The 23,269-nt window shown below is 41.0% G+C and overlaps 1 protein-coding gene across 2 annotated transcripts in view; it reads right to left on the bottom strand.

The window, feature by feature from the left end:
- The window catches only part of RASA2 (RAS p21 protein activator 2), a 76,778-nt gene that overhangs the window by 8,580 nt on the left and 44,929 nt on the right, over positions 1-23,269 (bottom strand). The window contains exons 5-18 of one of the 2 annotated variants that reach the window (XM_072143386.1): positions 22,629-22,702; positions 19,084-19,167; positions 17,956-18,028; positions 17,724-17,800; positions 12,734-12,835; positions 12,280-12,436; positions 9,636-9,784; positions 9,438-9,552; positions 7,688-7,762; positions 6,042-6,165; positions 3,146-3,252; positions 1,402-1,488; positions 1,244-1,321; positions 567-640 (exon numbers count right to left, since the gene is read on the bottom strand). In XM_072143386.1, coding sequence (XP_071999487.1) covers positions 567-640; positions 1,244-1,321; positions 1,402-1,488; positions 3,146-3,252; positions 6,042-6,165; positions 7,688-7,762; positions 9,438-9,552; positions 9,636-9,784; positions 12,280-12,436; positions 12,734-12,835; positions 17,724-17,800; positions 17,956-18,028; positions 19,084-19,167; positions 22,629-22,702 — 1,376 coding nt within the window. The remainder of the gene's footprint in view (positions 1-566; positions 641-1,243; positions 1,322-1,401; positions 1,489-3,145; positions 3,253-6,041; positions 6,166-7,687; positions 7,763-9,437; positions 9,553-9,635; positions 9,785-12,279; positions 12,437-12,733; positions 12,836-17,723; positions 17,801-17,955; positions 18,029-19,083; positions 19,168-22,628; positions 22,703-23,269) is intronic. The other variant, XM_072143387.1, reaches the window with a different exon arrangement.

Raw genomic sequence — 23,269 nt, 5'->3', positions numbered from 1 at the left:
AAGGGGAAAAAAATGCTGGTACATTTATATCAGATTCAGCAGGAAACCATCTAGGACAGTGATGGCTAACCTATGGCACGGGTGCCAGAGGTGGCACTCAGAGCCCTTTCTGTGGGCACCCAGGCCATCACCAGAGATGACTTCAGGTATCTTCCTGCAGTCCCAGACAGTTCAGGACTTGCTGTGCACAGAGATATTTTAAAGTGACAGCTCTACCTGGGACTATTTTCTGCTTTATCGGTGTCCTCAGGTGCTGGTATCAATGAAAGCTGTGGCAGAGAAGGGAGTATAAATCACAAATTACATTTCTGTGTTGGCACTTTGAGATAAATAAGTGGGTCTTTGTTGAAGTTTGGGCACTCGGTCTCTAAAAGGTTCGCCATCACTGATCTAGGAGAAGGAGTTGCACATACTCTATTTTGAAGCAAAGGAATAATAATCAAACCATTTCTGTGCATTCCTTGGAGTCTATTAGGCCTATTAGGAAGACAAGTCTAAAAAAAAAATAGATCAGTACTAAAACACGGTTAGTAATCTATCAATACCAAATGACACCATGTACTTACCCTTCTTTCAAGATGACCGATTCGCTCATTCCACTTGGCTCTTTACTTTCCGTGGATGAAATTTCCTCTAAAAACTGTTTAGCAGATATAGACATTAGTAGAAAATGGAGGTGACGAATAAGTCTTCCTCTGCATCCCAGAACTTTTGTCATTAACAATAATATACTGTTTAACCCTTGGTTATTAAAAAAATAGCAGTGTGGCCAGGTGGGAACTGCATAAAAAACTAAACATGTACTCACCTCCAAGGTCCCTCCCAATGTCCCGTGGCTTACAGGGGCACGGAAGCTCCACTCTTGCGCCGTATCAGGCACTCTGACATGGAGACGGGTGGACATGCCTTGCTGACTAGAAGTTGCAAGAGAGGAGCTTCCACACCCCTGTAAACAAACATGGGCACAGCACAGAGAGACCACAATGCGGGACACAAGGAGGGGTAATGGAGATAAGTACATGTTTAATTTTTTTTAAGCATTCCCCTTATCCCCCAGCCACATCTCTCGGACAACTACTTTAGCTTCTGGATCTGGCAATTCCCAGACAAATCCAGGAATTTCGGAATGATGTTTAGTATAAATGAAGTTTGGTCCACAGTGTGTCACCTTCATAAACGATCACTCCTTAGCTTTGATGCTACTATATTGCTAATATATCTTCATTTATGCGGCTCGGCTAACCTTTTTAACATCTGCCGTGTAGGTTTCTTCCTCGAACATCTTGTAGAACTCACACATGAATGGTTCCTTGAAGCTGGACTGTGGAAAGGACCGGACATGGATATTAAGTTGCAGGAAATAAAAGGAAAAAGACAAAATTCAATACTGATGAAACTTACAGTTTTACTTTTTGACAAGCTGCCAACGCTTCCAAGAGTCTGAATGGTTTTTGATATGAGCGTCAACACACGTGATGTCTGTGCATCCTGTGCAAGGGAAACAGATTCAGTGAAAGCCAAAATATTAATGCTGACTCAAGAACTGTCCATATGTCAGTCTTCCCCCATAGAATGGCCTATGTAAGGAAATGCTAAACAGAGAAAATAAAGAAAAAAAAAATCACAACTTCTATATTAATCTCATCCTTCATTCTCCACCTCACTGTTCTGCCTAAGCGGAGATGCAAGACAACTAGCTGTAGGTCCCAGGGTCAACATCTGCAAAGAGTTTGTATGTTCTCTCTGTGTTTGCGTGGGTTTCCTCCGGGTCCTCTGGTTTCCTCCCACACTCCAAAAACATACTGGTAGGTTGAATAGATTGTGAGCCCCATTGGGGACTGGGACCGATTTGCAAAAGCTCTTTGTAGTGCTGCGTAATCTTTGTGCGCTATATAATTAAAGGAATTATTATTATTGTTATTATTAATATTTTAAAGCAGGAGCCTCCCCTTACTGTGTCCTGTATGCTGGGAGAGACAGATATGGTTACCAGATATAGAACTTAAAATCCTTGTCCCACTGCTAAGTTTTCCCAAAACCTTATGGAAAGTGAAATAAGAATTCCCACTCAATGCAATAGTTATTTTTTCTATTGGCTCCTTTCAATTTGCACTGGTTTTGCTAACACTCCACCATTGTATTGGTCTGATTTACTTGTATCTTAATAAGACAAGGGGACGTTTAAATTCTAACTTCGGCTTCCTAAAGAAACCAAATGATGCCCATATTGAGATAATTACACATTTCTTTCCAGAGTTACGGCATTTTCTGTTCTAAAGCTTTGTGTCTGAAATTCTCCTCAGCAGCAGTGAAGTGGGTAGAGATTAAACCCTTCCAGGTTGTAAATAGCGACTAGCGTTACGGCTTTAAGCACAAGGAAAAGTATAGAGCATGGCATAAATAGTAGAAACCAGCAGTGATATAGTGAACAGTCAGTAAAGTATAAAGTCTAAATGCGTGGACAATAAGGGATAACAGCTTTCCTGCTGTGCAAATAAGAGCAGAAAATGTGAGATGGTTGCTGCAGAGTAGTCTATGATAGAGCTCGAGTTACAGAAAGACAGAGAAAGAAGAACAGAAATACAGAATGGGATGAAGGGACATATAGGGAATAGGGAGCCCTTCTACCGCAATATTCTTTGCAAAAGCTACAGACACAAGGCTCTCCTGCTAGCTACACATAGAGAGCATCCCATGACCCTTCCCTCCTCCCCCCAGAGTGAGCAGCAGTCGCTCCCCAATCCTGTATCTTTTATTTTGTAAAAACTCTGTGGATCTATAGAGACAATTGGCAAAGATAGAGGAAAGACTGGCTTCTGCAAAACTGAAGAAAATAATAAAAGAACCCGCTGGACATAGGTAATGAAAGTACATAAGAGCTATTAATTTATGGAGGGGAAAAAAAAAATTAAAAAAAAAAAAAATCAGGAATTGTGCTTTGATATGCTCTATCCTTTTACGCCCATGGGAGAAAAGCCACTACCAGAGGTGTCTGCCAGTGGATTATTATTTTCCTACATCTCAGCCTAGCATGCATTTGTATGGCGGTGTCTGGAGGAATAGCTGTTGACAAACCAAGCATTTATCTGCCAAATATTGGAGGTGTATGGCCACCCTCAGGAACATTATAGCTGTAGTTACTTACTGGGTGATGGGATCTCAAATGGAAGATATGAGGAGACACAACTGCTACAGCAAAGAATCGTAAGAAGACAAAACTGCTGACAGCAGAGTACTGTACATGGCGGTCATCTGCAGAGATAAATACATGTTACAGAGTGTGCTGCAGTATATCGCTCCCCTTCAGACTACAGGAACTCAGTCCTGGCCCATAAGCTACAATGCAATGTAACAGCACAACAGAAACACTCAAGCAAGAGCAAGTGAAATGTCTAACAAATACAGGTATTTCTGCATCACCGGATATTGCGTCATCTGACCCCAGTATATAAAGTGGTAACGCTCCGGCGTCCAAAATTTAAATAAATTGGATACATAAAAAGTATAAAATATACACTCGCTGACAAAAAAAAAAATAACACACCAAGTAGAAGTTTCTGGAAAGAAGAGGAGTGGCAAGATCCTGTGTCTACTCACACCACACCAGAGACACAACTCCATGTGGAGTTATGCAGAAATCTGGGGGGGACGTTTTTTTTTTGGTCAACGAGTGTACATCTGATTTGATTTCAAAATTACACGCTGCTGGGTGTCACACCTGTATTTTAACACAAAGCATGAAATGACTGCACTACAAGGCTGGAATGGAAGGAAGAAGGAGTTACTTGTTCTCAAAGTGTATCAATCCCCTACACACCAAAGACTAGACTGCAAGTGACTGTGGCAACAATGTCACCCAGTGAAGTCACCGCATCTTTTCAATTATACTCTCCCACTTTATTGGAAATATTGTATTATACCTTTCTGCTGGACAACAAAGAAGATACGACACTGTGATGCAATATAAAGTACTCAGTGTACACAGCTTGATGTGTCCTCAAGAGTGTCCCGAGTGAAAATGTCCAAATTGTGTTCGATACTGTGTGGCCACCATTATTTTCCAGGATTGCCATAAATTCTCTTGGATATGGAGTTCACTTGAGCTTCACAGATTGCAGCCACTGGAATCCTTTTCCACTTCTTCTGGTGGATGCCTTGTGCTCCTCCACCTTCCAGGATGACCAGCAGATGATCAATGGGGTATAGGTCTGGAGACATGCTTGGCCAGTCCAGCACCTTTCAGCCTCCTGCACAAGACCGTAATGGGGGTTGTGATCCGGCCATCACAGCCCCCATAGAGGTCTATGGCACCGTATGACCTCGCTGTAACCAAGTTGGGCTTCTATGGGGAGGGGTGAGAAGGGCTTACTCCTCCTCCATCACGGCCATGTGAATGATGCCTTACTCTTAGTTTCATTAGCAAGGCAGTGGTCGTCTTGGAGCTGTGTTTAGGGTCAGTACCATGTTGGAATACAGACCTGTGGCCCGGTTTTCAAAGGGAGAGGATGTCAGTATGTCACAGTCCATGTTGCCACAGCAATCATTCAGCCCTCAACCATGAAACTTCAACCATCATATGCTGTATTGTAGGCAATCTGAACCAAATATGATTATCTTGGTCCTATCAGACCACAGGAGATGGTACCAGTAATCCAAGTCCTCACTCTCTATCTTTAGCAAACCATGAGGTGTCTTGTTGAACTTCTAGTGATCAGTACGTGTGTGAGAGCGATTACACCAAATTTGCTAAACCTGCTTCCGATTAACACCTAACACTATTGACTCTCATGACACCGGGTTGGGAAAATGGCTCATAGGGCACAATTTGGTCATTTTTTTCAAATGCAGTTTTTGATGTCCACACCAGGAGTGGAGTGAAAAGATGAGAAACCACTTCTCTCAATTATATATTCTCACCCATGATGACCCACATCTGCTTTTGGCTTCAAAAACGGCATCTGAAAAACCAAACGTGTGCATGCATCCTTAGGGGTGTACTCACTTTTGTTGCCAGCGATTTAGAACTTAATAGCTGCACGTTGAGTTATTTTGAGGATATGTTCACATGTTCCATTTCAATTGTGTTTTGAAATACAATCAAAATGAACAGGGAGGGTCTTGGCCTGACTGCATAATCATTTCTACCGAAACGCATGAGATCAGTAATGAGCACCAGGTGTTTTGTCTTGTTTGCATGCAAAACAATGGGATAGATTTATCAGAAGTGTCTAAAAGAGGTAAAACAGTTTTTGTTGCCTGTGAAAATGAATCAGAGCTTAGCTTTCATTTTATAAATAGCTGTGGGAAAATGAAAGCTGAGCTATGATTGGTTGACATGGGTAACCAGAACAGTTGTGCTCCTGGGCACGTCTGATAAATCCCCCCCATGGTGCTCATTGCAAATTACAGACGTTTCACTTTACAATCGCTACTTTACATGAAAGTGTCATATCTTCAGTGTTGTAATCTTCAGTGTTGTATCTTCAGATATAATAGAATATGTAAAATTAATGGTGTACTCGCTTTTGTGAGATACTGCAGGTGTAGCATAATAACCAGTCTCTATAGGGGATGTTATACTTTTAACAAGCCACCTTGGAGAAAAAAAAACTGTAAAACTAGGGAGAGCATGTGAGGGTGATGTGCAAAGTGATTGAGAGCAAGAGCACGCAAAACAGGGAGAGAGAAGGGCCAAAATACAAACAATGTTACTGTGCAAAACCTCTTCATTCAGCTCCTCTGTTCTAATAGCTCAGTAGCGAGAAGCAGCTAAACAAGATAAAGCAGAGAAACTGAGCAACTGAACAGGATGAGATGCGCTCCAGAAACCCTCCTGTACCCCCCAAATCCTCAACTGAGCCCCCAAAGCAGTGGCACATGCAAGTCTTCAGCTCCCAGCGCTAATAAGAACTTCTTTACCAACACAATAAAAACATCTATGGATAAAAGCTTAAGAAATGTGCTCAGAAAAAGGTAAAATTAACCCCTTTCTTTACAAAATTTCTTATAACAAGTCAATGGTGAGGAGGGGGGATTCTTACTAGGGAAATGTCTAACAGCCATGTGTCGTAGTGAGGAGAACAGGTCGCACATCACGGTGGGGCAGCTCATGCTGGATTTCACTATACATGAGAACACCTTGTCCACGTAATATCTAAGATTGTCCTGGGAAAGAAAAGAAAAAAGAAAACACATTATTCATTTATTACAAAAAATATATAGATATTCATCCTGGGGATCAGATCGCAATTTTAATTACCTAGAAAACACTTGTTGTTTTGCTTCCATTGAAAAAATCTACTTATGTTAATGTGAAATAAGTAAAGATCCCCTATAGCAGTGATGGCTAACCTATGGCACTGGTGCCATAGGTGGCACTCAGAGCCCTTTCTGTGGGCACTCAGGCCATCGCCAGAGATGACTCCAGGTATCTTCCTGCAGTCCCAGGACTTGCTGTGCACAGAGCTATTTTAATGTGACAGCGCTACCTGGGACTATTTTCTGCATTATTGGTGTCCTCAGGGGACTGGTATCAATGAAAACTGTAGGGAGGATAAATCACAAATTAAATTTCTGTGTTGGCACTTTGCGATAAATAAGCGGGTCTTTGTTGTAGTTTGGGCACTTGGTCTCTAAAAGGTTTGCCATCACTGCCCTATAGGAATCAAATACTTAGGAATCGTAGCCACACATCGCCCTCTACTGTATGACTGGATAATTGCACTTGCTTAGCAGTACTGTAATCTGCTTCCCCAAAAAAGTTTATAAATAAAAATGAATCACCATTGTGTACGGGAAAAAGCCATAGGATATTATCAGGATTACTACATTAGTTAATATGTATGGATCTGAACAAAGGCAGCAGCTTTTATCATATCATGTTCCCAATTTTCTTTAGTCAATTGAGACTCATCAAAGAGACTCATAACCATAAAACACGACTGCTTTATTTCCCAAAATTGCGACACACCTTTCTAACATTTGTGTATGGTACTGCAGCTTAACTCTAGCCACATTGAACACCACCACATAATTTTCAAGTTCTATAATAAACTTCCTTTCAAACCCTTCAGTGTGTGGCCAAATATTTCCATTTTTGCATTACTACATTCATCCGTTTAATTTTTATAGTCTAAATTTCCTCTTCATATAACATGGCGTGCATAGCCAAATTACATGTGGAATTAAATCAACTAAAATTTAAAGGATTTTGTCCGTTTTCATTTATTGTGTCTTGGTACAAGGGCTTAAAAGAGGTTGACCCAAGTATACAAGTTAAACTATATGATCAGTGAGGGTCCAACGGCAGGACAAGAATTCCTCCCATCAACACACACACACACCATCTATGGGAACAGCTGGATACAGGAAAGCACTGTGCTCAGCTATTAAAGTCACTCCACCCATCAATACTAATGGGATTCCCATACCCTGGAGAGTTGGTGGTCCCATTCTCGTAATTGTGGGTGTCCGAGCATGATCAGTAGTTTTCCCCTGGATAAGAGATAACTTATATACCTGGCATAACTCCTTTTAATTTCATGTGTGATGAGGATGTGCATATTTAAGTCATTTTTTTGATTTGGGCTTTGAATAGTTTCCTGTACAGAAAAATCCACATCCTCTATTATACATTAGAATTACTTATGTAAGCAAGAAACTTTCAACTACATACGAACACACACACCTTGTGATTGTCGATGCTGTCACCTTCCCTCAGCCGGTTGGGATCGATCTCACAGGGTTTAGGGGATTCACATATCTAGAATAACATAATGAAAAGTCGATTTGTAGACAATTTTGTCTTTAAAACAAAATAAGATACAAATTGAAGCGAACCCTTTGGTAGATTTCCTTTAAATATTGAAACAATTTAAAAATGTTGCTGCAAAAATAATATAAATAAGTAGTCGATGTGTGGCTACGATTACTAAGTATTTGATTCCTATAGGGCAGTGATGGCGGACCTTTTAGAGCCTGAGTGCCCAAACTTCAACCAAAAGCCACTTATTTATATATACTCGAGTATAAGCCTAATTTTTCAGCACAAAAAATGTGCTGAAAAACCAAACTCAGCTTATACTCGAGTAAAAAAAAAATTTCAAAACTCACATTTCTCGCTTCCTCCACTGCTGGCTATATACTGGGGCAGGGGGCTAGCTATATACTGGTGGATATGGGCTGGCAGGCTATATACTGGGGGACAGGTGCTGGCTATATACTATGGAGCAGGGTCCTGCAGGCTATTTACTGGGGAGGCTGTGACTAATGCATTTCCCACCATCGGCTTATACTGGAGTCAATAGGTTTACCCAGATAGAATTAGGGGCCTCGGCTTATACTTGGGTTGGCTTATACTCAAGTATATACGGTAGTTTTCTTTCTGTAGGGCCAATTTTTTTTTTCATTTTAGAAGCATTGTTTTGAATGGCTATTTAGTTCATTCTTTGCTGGTCAAATGCTCTTTAAAACTATATTGAGCAATGCTAGCCATGTATTTGAAGCATTCAAGCTTTCCTACAATTCTGGTAAGGCTACCTGTACACTAATGTGTGCTTTTCACTGGCCACACATAACAGGCCTGTGGTCCGTTGTTTCACATGTGCTCTGATGTCAACAGAAAAAGCAAACTCGGGCAGGAAAAGAACTTTCACCATAATTTGAGACCCAGCAGACATCTCACATACAGGGCCATGTGTGATCCCATAAAAAAAGCCTCTCACTCATCTAAACCATTTCCCTACACTGCAAGAGACGCAAACCAGGTCAAAGCAGGGCAGTCTACACCTGGGAATCTGTTCCTTCTGGAATATATAGACTGGTTTGGTTTTAATCCCACATCATGTCATTAGGCTTCCCGAAAGTCATGCTTGATGTTAAGGGGGCTTCCTCAAAAGCTAGCTAAGAGCCAATGTTTCCCTTTGCAGCCCTGGAAACGTAGTTTCATAAATCCCATGGGATTGTACTGCAATAACAGCTTGTACACATCCAAAATAGACAGTTTGTGCGCCTAAAGGGCACTGTTAGAAAGTGAGCAAAGATGTCACATTACATGCTTTATAAAAGGGGAGGTTCACCAATTGTATTTTACATAAAAATCTTATAATTGAGCAATGGTGATATTTTTTAACTTTTTATATAAAACTGTGGTGTGGGTTAAGGATGTTTGAAACCCAGACATTTCAATGAAACCAATTTAAAGGGAACCTGTCTGCCCTAACACAAATAATTATAATACTGACAGGCAGCATTTCAGGGAACTCAAGGGGAAACGTCATAATTAACCAAGTTTAATGTCCCAGTATGTTGGCCTCTGGTTGGTTATAGGTAAGCCACAATGACACGTACGTACAGAAAAAACTATGGAAAGCACCAAAATAATGGTAAAAATACTATAAGCTATAAAGAATTAGTAGAACGTGTGAGCTATACATTACCTCATCTATTACATTCTTCAAAGTTACTTTCAAATAATGGTTCCCAACAATCTTCATGGTCTCATCCATGCACCGAGTGGCTAAAGAGTTCCCCCGAAAGATGGTGTTGGCTTCTCTGTAAAGCAGAACATTCACACGATGAGTGCTACAGAAAGAAGTAGAAGAGTTACTATAGCACCAAGTTATATGAGCACGCACTGAGTGTCATTCAGGTCCAACTGTGCGATGGTCGTCACAAACAGAACCAATTTCTGATGGTGGAGGAGGAGTCTGACGAGAGGGAGGATAGCGTCGTTCTTGTCTCGACAAATCTCTCCCAAGATGAAGGCAGCGGAGGCAGTGATGGGCTGGAACAAGAAGACATATTAAAAATTAATATACCATCCTTATAAAGGTCTTGTAACGAGGTGAACAGAACATTTACCACCGTATTATCTATATAGAGGTTGATGTATATTAAGGGGTTGCCAAGGGAAATGTATATTAGTTTGGTTAATTGGTGAATTATAAAGAGTTAAAAAGGAAGTTTTCTGTTGTGGAATCCAGATCACAGAGCAGCTGTCAAAATAACACTATATACAGTATAATAAAAAAAATTAGATCTGAAAACTAATCTAAAAAAATACATCCGGGGACAACATTTTTAGATGAGCCCGATTAGCATTCTGAATCCAAAGAAAAAGCCAAGGTTGCTTAACTCCTTACGGACAATTGATGCAATTGTACATTACGGTGCCGTTAATGGGAACCCATCACCAGGAATGTCATTTTTAGTTGGTGACAGGTTCCCTGCCAGCACTATTCAGATAGTCACAGTGGAAGGGGGGAAATTCCAAGACCCCGAGTCCCCATCTCCAAGATTCTGCCAATGTCTCCAGGTAACGTAGGTAGGGAGAGAGTAAAGAGGGGAATGAGCGAGGAGGAGGATGATGATGAACCAAAGAGATGGGAATGGGGCCATTGGATCTGAACACATACACACACACTTGCCGGATGGTGCTGGCAGGGAGCCAGGTCTAATATACTTTTATAAACTACTGATATTATTCAGAATGCTGACAAAGGCATTTTTTAAATTAGCATAGCATAGGCTATTGGAACCTGTCACCACCTAAATGGCATTCCTGGTGACAGGTTTCCTTTAAGGATGTTTGCTCACAAGTCTTTTTACATACATACAGGGTGCTTGCTGAATTATACAGCAAACACCCACTGGTAACCCCCATGATGTTCAGCATAGAGATGAGTGGAGCAGAACGGACATGCGCAACAGTCTGCGCCATTTATCTCCAGGAGCAATGAGTGGTCAGAGGGATGTCCCTCCCCATCACTGAGATCAGCAAGTTAGGACCTATCCAGTGGATAAGTTCTAACTTGATTGGTGGGAAAACCCTTAAAGTAAAAAAGAAAAAAAAGGGAAGGTGTCCTGGCCATGGTCTGTCTGCAGGGCAGGTGACGTCACGGCTCTCAGCACCTAAGGGGGGCGGGTAGAAAGACGAAGGGGTGAATAATTAACAATCATAAGTTAATTGTTTTTTTTTTAATAGCTAAATTAAAGATAAAGATAAACCAAAGTATGTGCTGGCATCAGGATTAAATAGCCTACAAGGTGGTGTGCTTGCATTATTTCATGATGCGGTTCCTTTTAGTTTTCGAACACTATATTAAAGAAGAGTTTATTATTCATTAACCCCTTCACGACTGCCTTACGGCTATACACATCCTATTTGCACTTGCCCCTTGCAAAAAGAATGTTTAGAAATGACATGACAGTGACCAACTTCAAAAGGCTAAATCTCCTGAACCCTGGTACCTAGAAACACAAGTCTAGTGTCATACTAAACAGGAGAATCCTGTGCCTGGATGCTTCACAGAACCAGAGACATCAACTCTTAGAAAAAATGTACAAACAGGTTGAAGGATTGTAAAGCAAGCACACTGACATACAGGCGTGTTCCCTCACTGACGGGATCCATTCTTCTTTAAGCTTCCTTTTAAGAAAAAAAGGCTTTAAACATTATGCAAATAAGAAGACTAGGCTCCATTAACACCTATGGAGCCAGGAGCCCACCAGGCTCATATGCATAATTTTAAAGCCTTTTTTTTGTAAAAATCATGGCATAAGTAGTTAAAAGAAGAGCAGATCCTGCCAGAGGGGGCACACACCACCATGTAAGTGTGCCTGCTTTACATCCTGGTGGTAGATTTCCTTTGAAGTTGTTATAAAAAAAATGTAGATTTTCTATTCCAGAGATTTCCAATTGTAACTTTAACAGTGGATATCTCCAACACTGTGAAGCATCCATACACAAGATTCTCTTGTTTAATATGACTTAATTGTGTTCCAAGGTGCCAGGGTTCAGGAGATATAGGCATTTGAAGTGTGCCCCCCTTCAGTCTGTCAGCTGGGGGCTGAATATAGAAGAAGCAGCAGGAAAGACTTAGCTTACAGATTTCAGAATTGTAGAAGTACATGCACCCTCTGTATTTGTAGCTGAACTTGGGGAACGAAAGAATGATGGAATGATGCTGTACATATTTCGGTAAACATTTATTCAGTTTTACTACCCATTTAAAACTTTAATGAGAAAAATGCTAATTTTTTTCACATTTGTAGTCATTTATCGACTACATTTTATAAAGAAAAAATATGTAATTTTAAAAACTATCCTATCAATTAAAGTCTCAGATGTCATGAAAAAAGAACAAAGTAAAATAGTTTTTATTTTTAAAGCGTTTGCATAAATATCGTCATTTAAAGAAGCACATAACAGAACTGCAAAAATTGACCTGGACATCAATGACCCTGGGCCACGAAGGGGTTAAAACACAGCACACATACCTTAATATCTGGAGATTTCATCATCAGGGTTTTTAGTGGGCAATAGCACTCTGAAGGCAGCACATAGTCCTCTGTATAACAGATGCTTAGTCTCAGAGATCCCAGATCATCATATTTTGAGGATTTACTTCCATTGTCTTTTGGTAGCAGCCAATACCTGAAACAGAATTAACAGAGAAGCCAGAATGTAATAAAAGGTAAGGGTTTCAAAGTCTGTGGTTGTAGGTGAAACCCAAGAAATATCTCTAATAAAGTCAACAGGATATCAGATATTACAAGAGAAGAAAGCCACCAATCAAAGGTCAGGAAAAAGGGGTGGAGCCTGCATCTCATGAATACATCAGACTCCTGCCGCAGAAAAAAAGTCACTACACTGCGACGATTCACAAAGCAAATGCAAAGTCACAAGTAACAGATTCCCTATGGAATCAGGATAATGGAGGACAATATTTACCATGCCTGGTGGGACGAGTCGTTCCTTAGGACTCTCACTGGGATTCTTATCTCTCCGAGAAACACATCCTGAGCAAGATTACCATTGTTCCACAAGTCAACTCTGGAAAAGGAAAGGGTACATTGTAGTAAAAGACAAAGCTGCAAAAGGAACTTTACAGATTTACAAGGCATTAATACGTTTTCAGAAAAAACATACAGACTGTGTATTTCATCCACTAGGTGGCGATCTCAAAGACTGGTGAATGAAGGGTTTGTGTATACGTCAACCTACATGTATAACCAACACAAATATACTGTATGGGCAGTTCCATGTGTTAGCACGTAGGGCATATACCTGTTTAAGATGCACTCCTTAAAATGAATCGCTTAAGAAAATAATTGATCATGAAACATCATTAGGTTTGTGATCTAGTTAAGCCCCTTTAGTTGTACTTAATGTCCTATCTGCAGGCAGTATGTTATAGAGAAAAAGGAGCTGAGCAGATTGTACATAGTGTCCTATCTGCAGGCAGCATGTTATAGAGCAGAATGAGCTGAGCAGATAGAACATTATGTACAATCTGCTCAGCTCATTCTGCTCTATAACATTCTGCCTGCAGATAGAACACTATGTACAATCTGCAGGTGGCATGGTATAGAGAAGAAGGATCTGAGAAGATTGTATATAATATCCTATCTGCAGGTGGCATGTTATAGAGCAGGAGGAGCTGAGCAGATTATACATAATGTCCTATCTACAGGCAGCATGTTATAGAGCAAAAGGAGATACGCATATTGTACATAGTGTCCTATCTGCAGACAGCATGTTATAGAGCAGAAGGAGCTGAGCAGATTGTACATAGTGTCCTACCTGCAGACAGCATGTTATAGAGCAGGAGGAGCTGAGCAGATTGTACATAGTGTCCTATATGCTCCCATGTTATAGAGAGGGACATAGAGATGGTGATGACTGCCAATCATTTTTCAAAAGAAAAGAAAAAAAAAAAAAAAAAAAAAAAAAAAAAAAAAAAAAAAAAAATCGCTTAAGGATCTTCCTTTTGCAAATAATTTTTGGCCCTGCCATTTGAGAAGCAGAAGCCAAAAAAGCATTTGGACTATTCTATAGTAACACCACCTGTCGCGGATGGGTGAAGCATCCAGATCTCTAAATGAATACAGTGATCAAGATCTATCCCCCACTTCCAGATGGAGCGCTGGCAGAGCACCATGAAACACACAAGTGGGAGAGAGTTGGCCACCATTCACTTTGTGATATTTACATACATACCTATTCGATTCTATTTCTATACTGGATGTGTTTATTGCTATGTTAGGGGAAGGATACAGCACAACATAAAAGGAAAGAAAGTCATAAAACAAAGTATACATATTATTTCACTACATGCAAAACATACATATGTATCTCAAAGCAAAGCATGGGAGATTATGTGGGAAATGAATGTAACCCTCCATTGACATAAGATCCCAGTATAGAGAATAAACTGATGAGTAATACACGCAGGAAGCAGTACATGTGCTAGGTATTGCTAATGAAGCAGAGCAATCTCCAGCAAAGATCTTGCTTGGTGTAAATTAGCATGTAAAACAAAGGCTGCATGTGACGTGCGCCCACGCATCCCTCGCAAAAAAGAAGTTGCTCAATAGAAGAAGTGGGGCCTGTCGAGCGCCTATGATCAGGTTACAAAGCAGTTTCTACACAGACTACTGACTAGCAAGAATATTACAGTCAAAACAGTCTTATCACTAAACTGCCAGGTAGTCAAATATCCTAACAAACAGGAACACAGGATTTGGAAAAGATGATCTAGTGTGAGGGTAGGTGTGTGTGAAGCTTTGCTTGGCAGGACTACAGTAACACAAAAATGTTAACATTATACAGCACTTCAAACCCATGCACCACCTGTACCGAATGGCTAAATGTAGGATCTCGGGCAAAACGTATTCCCTATCCATGAGATATGTGTGCGCCAAAAGGGAAAATTTGCATTTGAGAGAGAAGAAGATTTTCTCACAAAAGGCTCGTTTACGTATGATGCCATATGTTTAGTTTTTGTGTGTCCTAGAAGAGAACAGCTTCACTTTGAGCTAAACTAACATGGCTTACACACTCGCCTGAGATATATTACGAACAATATATTAACCTATTAACCTACAAAAATGGAGTTGACTTTTTAGTATATTTTAATGTGTTTGCCTTCAACTGTACAGGCAGAGAGATCATTGGGACTGTTAGCAATGGCCCAACACAGGGTTAAAGGGAACCTGTCACCAGGGACCTCATTTTCACTAAAGACAGGTTACAGAAGCCCATCACACCTGCAGTGCAAATATGTCTTTCTGCTTTTTCTAAGCATTTGCATTACAATTTAATTGTATTTTATAACTTATCTTGCACCCTGTCCAGGGGTTGGGCATTGGTTTGGATGCATTTCAAAATACAACATGTGACTTGTCTGTGCTGCAGGCTGCCTCCATCTCCCTCCCCCACGGATGTCAGATCACCAGGCTGTGACCTCTGTGAAGGAGCAGGAGGGGTAGCTGTAAAGGAGCACAAAGGTGGGGGCTGAGCTCTGAGGAGTGAGCAGCACAGACAAGTCACATAATCTTTGAAATGCATCCAAACCAAAACCCAGCCCCTGTGACTACACAGAGGATTTTGTCAGGGTGCAAGGTAAGTTATAACACACAATTATATTGTTGTGTAAATGCTTATAAAAAGGCAGAAAGACATATTTGAAATGCAGCTGTGAGGTCCCTGGTGACAGGTTCCCTTAAAAAGAAAAGTTGCTGAGGAATGGTTATATTCTTAGGAAAGAAATTATTTACTAAAATAGCATCATTAAAAAGGGGACAAGTCCTCTCTATTCATTGGAAAAATAAGCATCCAATGGCAAGTAAGGCAGAACCACTCAGGAAAACCACAGACACATGCTGCTTACCATCCAATGACATGTCTGTAATAGGAACAAAAAGACTCAAGGTAAGAATCTGACGAGAAATGCCTACAAATAATATAACGGCGCATCCAAACACCACAATCTGAAGTTGTTAAAGTACCTGCAACTCAAACAAATTTTTATGGTAAATGCAGAAATGTAAAAGTGCTTGTTTGCAGGATCACCCCGTGATTTAACCCCTTAGTGCTCCATAACAGCTATACTGGCCACAAGGAAGGGGCACTTGGCATTGCTGATGTATCCATGAGAAAAAAATCACAAGTAATTAAAGGGCAAATATAGGGGTTCCCTAGGCTCATGTTGAAGTCCCCTACCAGGACACAAACAAAAACAAAAAATTGTTTGAAAATAAAAACATTATTATCATATATTGGGCATTGCAGTTTGTATAAAAAAAACCTATCATTTCTTTACCCCTGCAGTAAATACCGTTAAAGGGGTTTGTCCACGAAAGAAAATTCTCAAATTTCAATTTTTAACCCCTTGCTTTAAAATTTTACTCCGGTTTTAGCACCTATCACTCAGTAATATTCCAAAGTGTGCACAAGGACTCTCTAAGAAGAAGTTTCATTAATCCTGTAGTGCTACGAGATGCTGTGTGCTGACTATGTGCTTAGATTTTCAGGGTACAGGTTTGTATACACTTTCATTTATCTTCTGAACATTGTACTAGTAACTGACACATAGAGAGATAAAACAGATCTGAGTTATGAGAGATTATGAAATCCAGGAGATACATACTACACACAATAACACAGTTAGCTCTGCTACAACTCTGCTCTCACTATCAAATCTGATGCATCTCCCTCCCCCTCCCCCTCCCCAGATAAAGAACTTATCTACCCGTAGCTTGTAGCTCTCCTCTTGATGCTACTGCTGTTGTTTGCTGGCAGGAAGTCAGTGTGCATCAGTGTGAGCTCCTTTGTGGAGCGCAGGAAGGATGGGGCTAGATGCAGAGAGCAGAGAAAAGTTCTGCTCCACAGCGTCAGACAAGATGTCTGCCGACCCTAAAGTCAGAAGATCCAGGGTCGGAAACCAGGGGCAACTGAAATTGTACACCCTAGGACTGATGGAGACAGGTCGGAGATGCTGTTGGCATCTGTGAAATGCTGTATTTTTGTTAATAATGGTGAATTAGAGAATGTGTTATTTTGTTATCCTGAGTATATTTAAAGGGAACCTACCACCACGGATCTACCTATAAAGGTAAAATCGGGTGGTAGGTGTATCTATAGGACATGAGGATAGCCCCTTTAAGGGCTAATCCTCACGTCCCCGCAATTTTTTAATAACTTTTATTCCCCTAATATGTACATTTTCTAAAGAGGCTACTGGTGTGTGGAGTAGCCGGAGCTGAGGCTACACGGTAGCCTCTTCGACCCTCCTACCAGAAATCTTCGGCACGCAACTACGTCCGAGAAACCCGCCAACTGTGCATGTGCAGAACAGCAAGCCCGCGTCTGCATGATCACTACTCCGAAGCCGGAGCTGCTCAGACATGGGCCTGTTGTTCTCCGCAAGCACGGCAGGTTTCTCTGACGAGGATCTTGTCCAATTACTTTTGGTCCCTTGAAAAAGAGGAGGCTATGCATTACAGAGCTATGATTCCTAAACCCTTTCTCCGATTTGGATGTGGAAACTCTCATATTGCAGCTGGGAGTGTGCACTTTCAGCCCATATTATATATATATAATTGTATTTCTGAACATGTTTTTGTAAACAGCTAAAATAACAAAACTTGTGTCACTGTCCAAATATTTCTGGCCCTAACTGTATGTGACTGTGTATGTGACCATTTATTTTAAAAGTAAGAATAAATGGTCAGATATTTACACTTCCCTCTACAAATGACTGTTAATAGTCGTAGACAAAGCATTTATCGATTTTTATGGGCATAAATAAATCCGACTCTCCGAGGAGGAAAAAGAAACTTGCAAAACTTTATACAGTAACTTCTACAACTGATCTGAAAAAACCCAACAACAACAGGATATCAGTCTAGATGTAGGAAAGAAAATGCGGACTACAAACCTTACTTCAAGTTTCTCAATATCTTCTTCCTCTACTTGAAACTGGGACTTCTTAGTGTAGCTGCTTGACCTTGTCACCTATATAAAACATTAAGTGCTCCTGTGAATGTGTTATAAAGGACATCGACCAGAAGGATAGTCAAGATCTATTAAGAAAAGGTGTATCTTCACATCACGAGTTACTAATAGAGTAAATTATGACTTGAAGACACAAAGATATCATCTTCCCTCACCTCAAAGTAGAACTTCTCGTTAAATTGTGGATTACTTGTTTTCTTCTTCACTTTGGTTTTCTTCTGGTCATTCCTGGGACAAAACACAAGCAGTAATTTAGTTCACTGGTTACGTTTCTTAATGAACTATTACAAAACACAATCTAAAGCTCCCGCTACACGAATGTCTGCAATATCGGGTCAAAACCAATGGACCAGTGTCATCGGCATGTGAGGGGACAATAGAAAATGACTGCCTAAGTCACTTGGATCATACACAGGAGTGTGGAGAAATACATGGGGACGTGCGCTTTCGGTAGTTTCTGCGTTCAGATTTATGTTTAGTAGATTGTGTCATTAGAAATAATAGATAGTTATTGAGGGATCCATCCAGACATCCCTTTAAATTACAAAGTATCCATTTGCCTTTAGCGGATCAGTTAAAACGGATACCTTGCTTTCTGCGTCAGTTTCCATTTTTCATTAAAATTCTCATTTAAAGAGGACCCGTCACCTGTAAAAACTGCAAAAAAATGCAAAAACGGCACTTACTTTAGTAAGCAGCTCCTAGTGCTACAACAGATGCAGCAAAGTTACATTGCGTTATCGGAAACCTCCGATAACGCTAGCAGACACTGCCATGATGTAAGCTAGAAACGCTGTAACCGATCTAAAGGCGGTTGGGCATATTCATGAGGGGGCGGGATTAGGGGCGGTGACTGCCGGATGACACTCAGCATTCACTGCCGGCCTATGGAGTGGGAGGGACGGTCTGGTGAAGAAGCAGCACCTCAGACCGCCCCCCCCCCCTCATGAATACGCCGGACGGCTTTGAAAACGGTCCGGTGTTTCTAGTGTACATCGTGGCAGTGTCTGCTAGCGTTATTGGAGGTTTCCGATAATGCTAGCATCGTAGCATTGCTGCGTCTGCTAGTGCCATTTTTACAGGTAACAAGTCCTCTGCTTTGGCTACTAGATGATTTCTCTGCTATTGGAAATTAGGCCGTACTCTGTATATATATGTATAAAAAAAAAAAAAAACAATGGATGGCTATGATGGAGAACAATAAACCTTAAAGTGTATGGAAGTCTATTACCCCTGTGATACTATAACACATACAAAAAGATATTACACACAGAGGTACGTACCTAGATGGGCCCACCAGAGAGACAGAAGCATATGGATCGCAGCTCTGCCCGTTCACTAGAGGTAGCCCCTCACATTCCACAATACTAAAGGAGGAAGATTTAATGCCAAATTATTTAGGGGATTAAAAAAACTGCGAAATCTAAACCATTGTACAGTTCTTTACATGTATAATGAAAAGAAAATTAAAAGTCTTTCAGGTTTTTATTTGTAAGCAATTGTTCAGGATAAGAAAAAACATTTCCAAAACTTATAAAAAAAAAACACCCTCTAAAAACATTCTTCTAAAGCCACAATTGACCATGTGCTGTGTCTGCCATTTCAGCTCAGCTCTATTCATTTCAATGGAGCTGTAGTTGCAATACCAGACACAATCAATGGACAAGTGTGGTGGCATTTTTGGAAATCATATGTGGCTTTGTAATCCAGGACAAATACTTTACAATAGAAAATAACAATATGATCATTGCAATTATTACATTCCCATAACTCAGATCCTTTTGTACAATGCCCCTCAGATACCCTAAATATTTTTATCGGTGCAAAATTTTTTCATAATTGTGTCCTAACTTTGTCATTGAGGAGATACATTGTTAATACTTAGGCCACATGCGCACGACTGTATAAGTGGACCATGAGGTAGCTGTGCAAATTGTGGCATGCTCATGGTCCCCAAAGAAGTCTATTGCACACGGCCATGGTGCGGGCTGCGGCACAAAATAGAAAGCAGGTCCTATTCTGGGTCACTCAGCTCCTATGAACAAGGACTGGGTGAACAGTGCTCCACTGCACACATGTCCGCCTCTACAGTACAGGCCACAATTTTTCCTTTTTACTTATCATATTGCACATACAAGGCACATGAGGCCTTATAGCAGCCAGACCAGACCGATTTGTAGACAGCGGTTTCAGGTTCTTTTCCACGAGGAAACTCATCCAGCCATTCAAAAACCATACTATACACTGATGAGGTGCAAATATGTTGGAACAGCTATCAACAGATAAGTGTCCTTGGGTTGGCTTGTAGTTGTTCATTTGCATATGTGTTTTCTAATGAAGCATTTCCTGAAATACAAGTCTCCTTAAAGGGAACCTGTCAGCAGAAATTGACCTAATAAACCACTACTAGTATATCATCGAGCAGCTGAACACCTTCTAGATCATGTCTATTTCATGGCCCAGCTTGGTGGCATTATCCAGAATATCAACTTTGAAGTGGCATGTAATTTGGTTGTATAAAGTCAAGTAAGACTGAAGTCAAGCTCTCCTCACATGACAATGCCCTTTGTATTGATGGTCCTCTGTATTGATGACCACTGTAATTGATGGTCCTACATCCAGACATATCGCTAACCAGATCTCCTTCATTCTGAGGTGAGGAGAGCTTGACTTCCAAGCTGAGCTCTCCGCCTCCATGACTTGATACAACTAATTTACAACTCACTTTAAAGTTGATTTTCTGAACAATGCCACCACACTAAGACATGAAAGAAATGTAATCTGGAAGGTATTAATCTGCTTCACAATATACTGGTAAGGGTGAATTTCTGATGAGAGGTTCCCTTTAATGAAAATTGGTACCCACCAGCCCCTCCTAATCTTCTTCTAAGATATCTGAGTAATTTTGCTCTGTACCGATTGGGGGCAAAAATCCTGCAACAGCCGTCTACAGATTACCAATTAATACAGGTCGAGGTAATGATTATTATTCATACTGTAAATGTAATGACAAAAATAAAACTACAGAGGCTCTCAATACCAGTGTGAAAACAGTGGCTCATCTGCTCCGTGCCATTGCAAAATTGATATAGAATCTGTATATCTGCACACCCATCAAACTACTTCAAGAGGCAGCTCTAATGGTGGCAGATGTAACAGGTGTCCTTGTATGAAAAAGAGGGAAAATATTTAGGGCGCCGAAGCAGAATCATGTGTCACTTTTTGGCTCTGCATTGTGACAAAGGAAATATACACTCAGCGGCCACTTTATTAGGTACACCTGTCCAACTGCTCGTTAACACTTAATTTCTAATCAGCCAATCACATGGCGGCAACTCAGTGCATTTAGGCATGTAGACATGGTCAAGACAATCTCCTGCAGTTCAAACCAAGCATCAGTATGGGGAAGAAAGGTGATTTGAGTGCCTTTGAACGTGGTATGGTTGTTGGTGCCAGAAGGGCTGGTCTGAGTATTTCAGAAACTGCTGATCTACTGGGATTTTCACGCACAACCAACTCTAGGGTTTACAGAGAATGGTCCGAAAAAGAAAAAACATCCAGTGAGCGGCAGTTCTGTGGGCGGAAATTCCTTGTTGATGCCAGAGGTCAGAGGAAAATGGGCAGACTGGTTCGAGCTGATAGAAAGGCAACAGTGACTCAAATCGCCACCCGTTACAACCATGGTAGGAAGAAGAGCATCTCTGAACGCACAGTACGTCGAACTTTGAGGCAGATGGGCTACAGCAGCAGAAGACCACACCGGGTGCCACTCCTTTCAGCTACGAACAGGAAACTGAGGCTACAATTTGCACAAGCTCATCGAAATTGGACAGTAGAAGATTGGAAAAACGTTGCCTGGTCTGATGAGTCTCGATTTCTGCTGCGACATTCGGATGGTAGGGTCAGAATTTGGCGTCAACAACATGAAAGCATGGATCCATCCTGCCTTGTATCAACGGTTCAGGCTGGTGGTGGTGGTGGTGTCATGGTGTGGGGAATATTTTATTGGCACTCTTTGGGCCCCTTGGTACCAGTTGAGCATCGTTGCAACGCCACAGCCTACCTGAGTATTGTTGCTGACCATGTCCATCCCTTTATAACCACAATGTACCCAACATCTGATGGCTACTTTCAGCAGGATAATGCGCCATGTCATAAAGCTGGAATCATCTCAGACTGGTTTCTTGAACATGACAATGAGGTCACTCTACTCAAATGGCCTCCACAGTCACCAGATCTCAATCCAATAGAGCATCTTTGGGATGTGGGGGAACGGGAGATTCGCATCATGGATGTGCAGCCGACAAATCTGCGGCAACTGTGTGATGCCATCATGTCAATATGGACCAAAATCTCTGAGGAATGCTTCCAGCACCTTGTTGAATCTATGCCACGAAGAATTGAGGCAGTTCTGAAGGCAAAAGGGGGTCCACCCGTTACTAGCATGGTGTACCTAATAAAGTGGCCGGTGAGTGTATATATATTATATATAATTTTAAATATATATTTTTAATTAAAAAAATATATATTATATGCTGACTTTTTTATATAATAAATCTCTCTCTCTATATATATATTATATACATTACACATACAGGTATATACACACACAAGTATAAGGCAGTATTGCGGCTTAGCCCTGGCAGACTGGCAGAAGAGGTTAACAATAATTTGTATGTATTCAAAGCCTCTGTGCAGCCGCCTACGCTTCCTCTCTGAGCGAGTTACGGAAAAAAAGGAAGTGTCCTGGTGGCTTTTCAGAGCTTGTCATACTGACCACCGTGCATTGCTCATTGCACATGTTGACAATCCTCCCAGATATACTTACTGTACCATAAGCTGCTGCACCGATCCATTGTCAGTAATCAGCTCATTTAACTTCAGCTCCAGGTGGACTTTTCCCTGCGAGACAGAACAATTATATGTTAGCTCTTGTAAGGGCAAGAACGCCAACATCTCACAGCTCATGACTCACAATCCAAAGGACGCGTGATGGGGGAAACATTGCGGGGAGAAGGATAAAGCAGTAATGTGAACACATGTAGGTCAGGACCACGTACACTTTTACTGTGGGGGGGGGGGGGGGGGACGACAACCTGCATGCAGATTCTGCAGCACATATATGGGGTTTTCTCATCAGAAACTGAATGCAGAACCAGATGTTTAAGGCAAAAAACAAACGGCACAGATTTCCAGATTCCTCATGTCTCTGAACTCCAATTGAATAAGGATGAAAGCACTAGGGTTACCTTGCCAGATTTATTCATAATTGGCAATAATGTAGGGGGTGTAAAAATTGCCGGAAATTAAGCACAAAAATAAACAAACAATATAGACTAAATACTATTCATTTACGGTTAATTTGTGGTGCAGTTACCAGGAGGACCTATAACAACTCCAATGGTAATGGACTAGTTGGAATTTCCTATTGAGCCACCATCAATTCTGAGCAACGTCATTGTTTATAAA

This window comes from Engystomops pustulosus, chromosome 3 (genome assembly GCF_040894005.1).
Source record: "Engystomops pustulosus chromosome 3, aEngPut4.maternal, whole genome shotgun sequence".
Classification (NCBI taxonomy): domain Eukaryota; kingdom Metazoa; phylum Chordata; class Amphibia; order Anura; family Leptodactylidae; genus Engystomops; species Engystomops pustulosus.
Note: the sequence above shows the minus strand (reverse complement) of the source record. Positions and strands in the feature narration are given on the sequence as shown.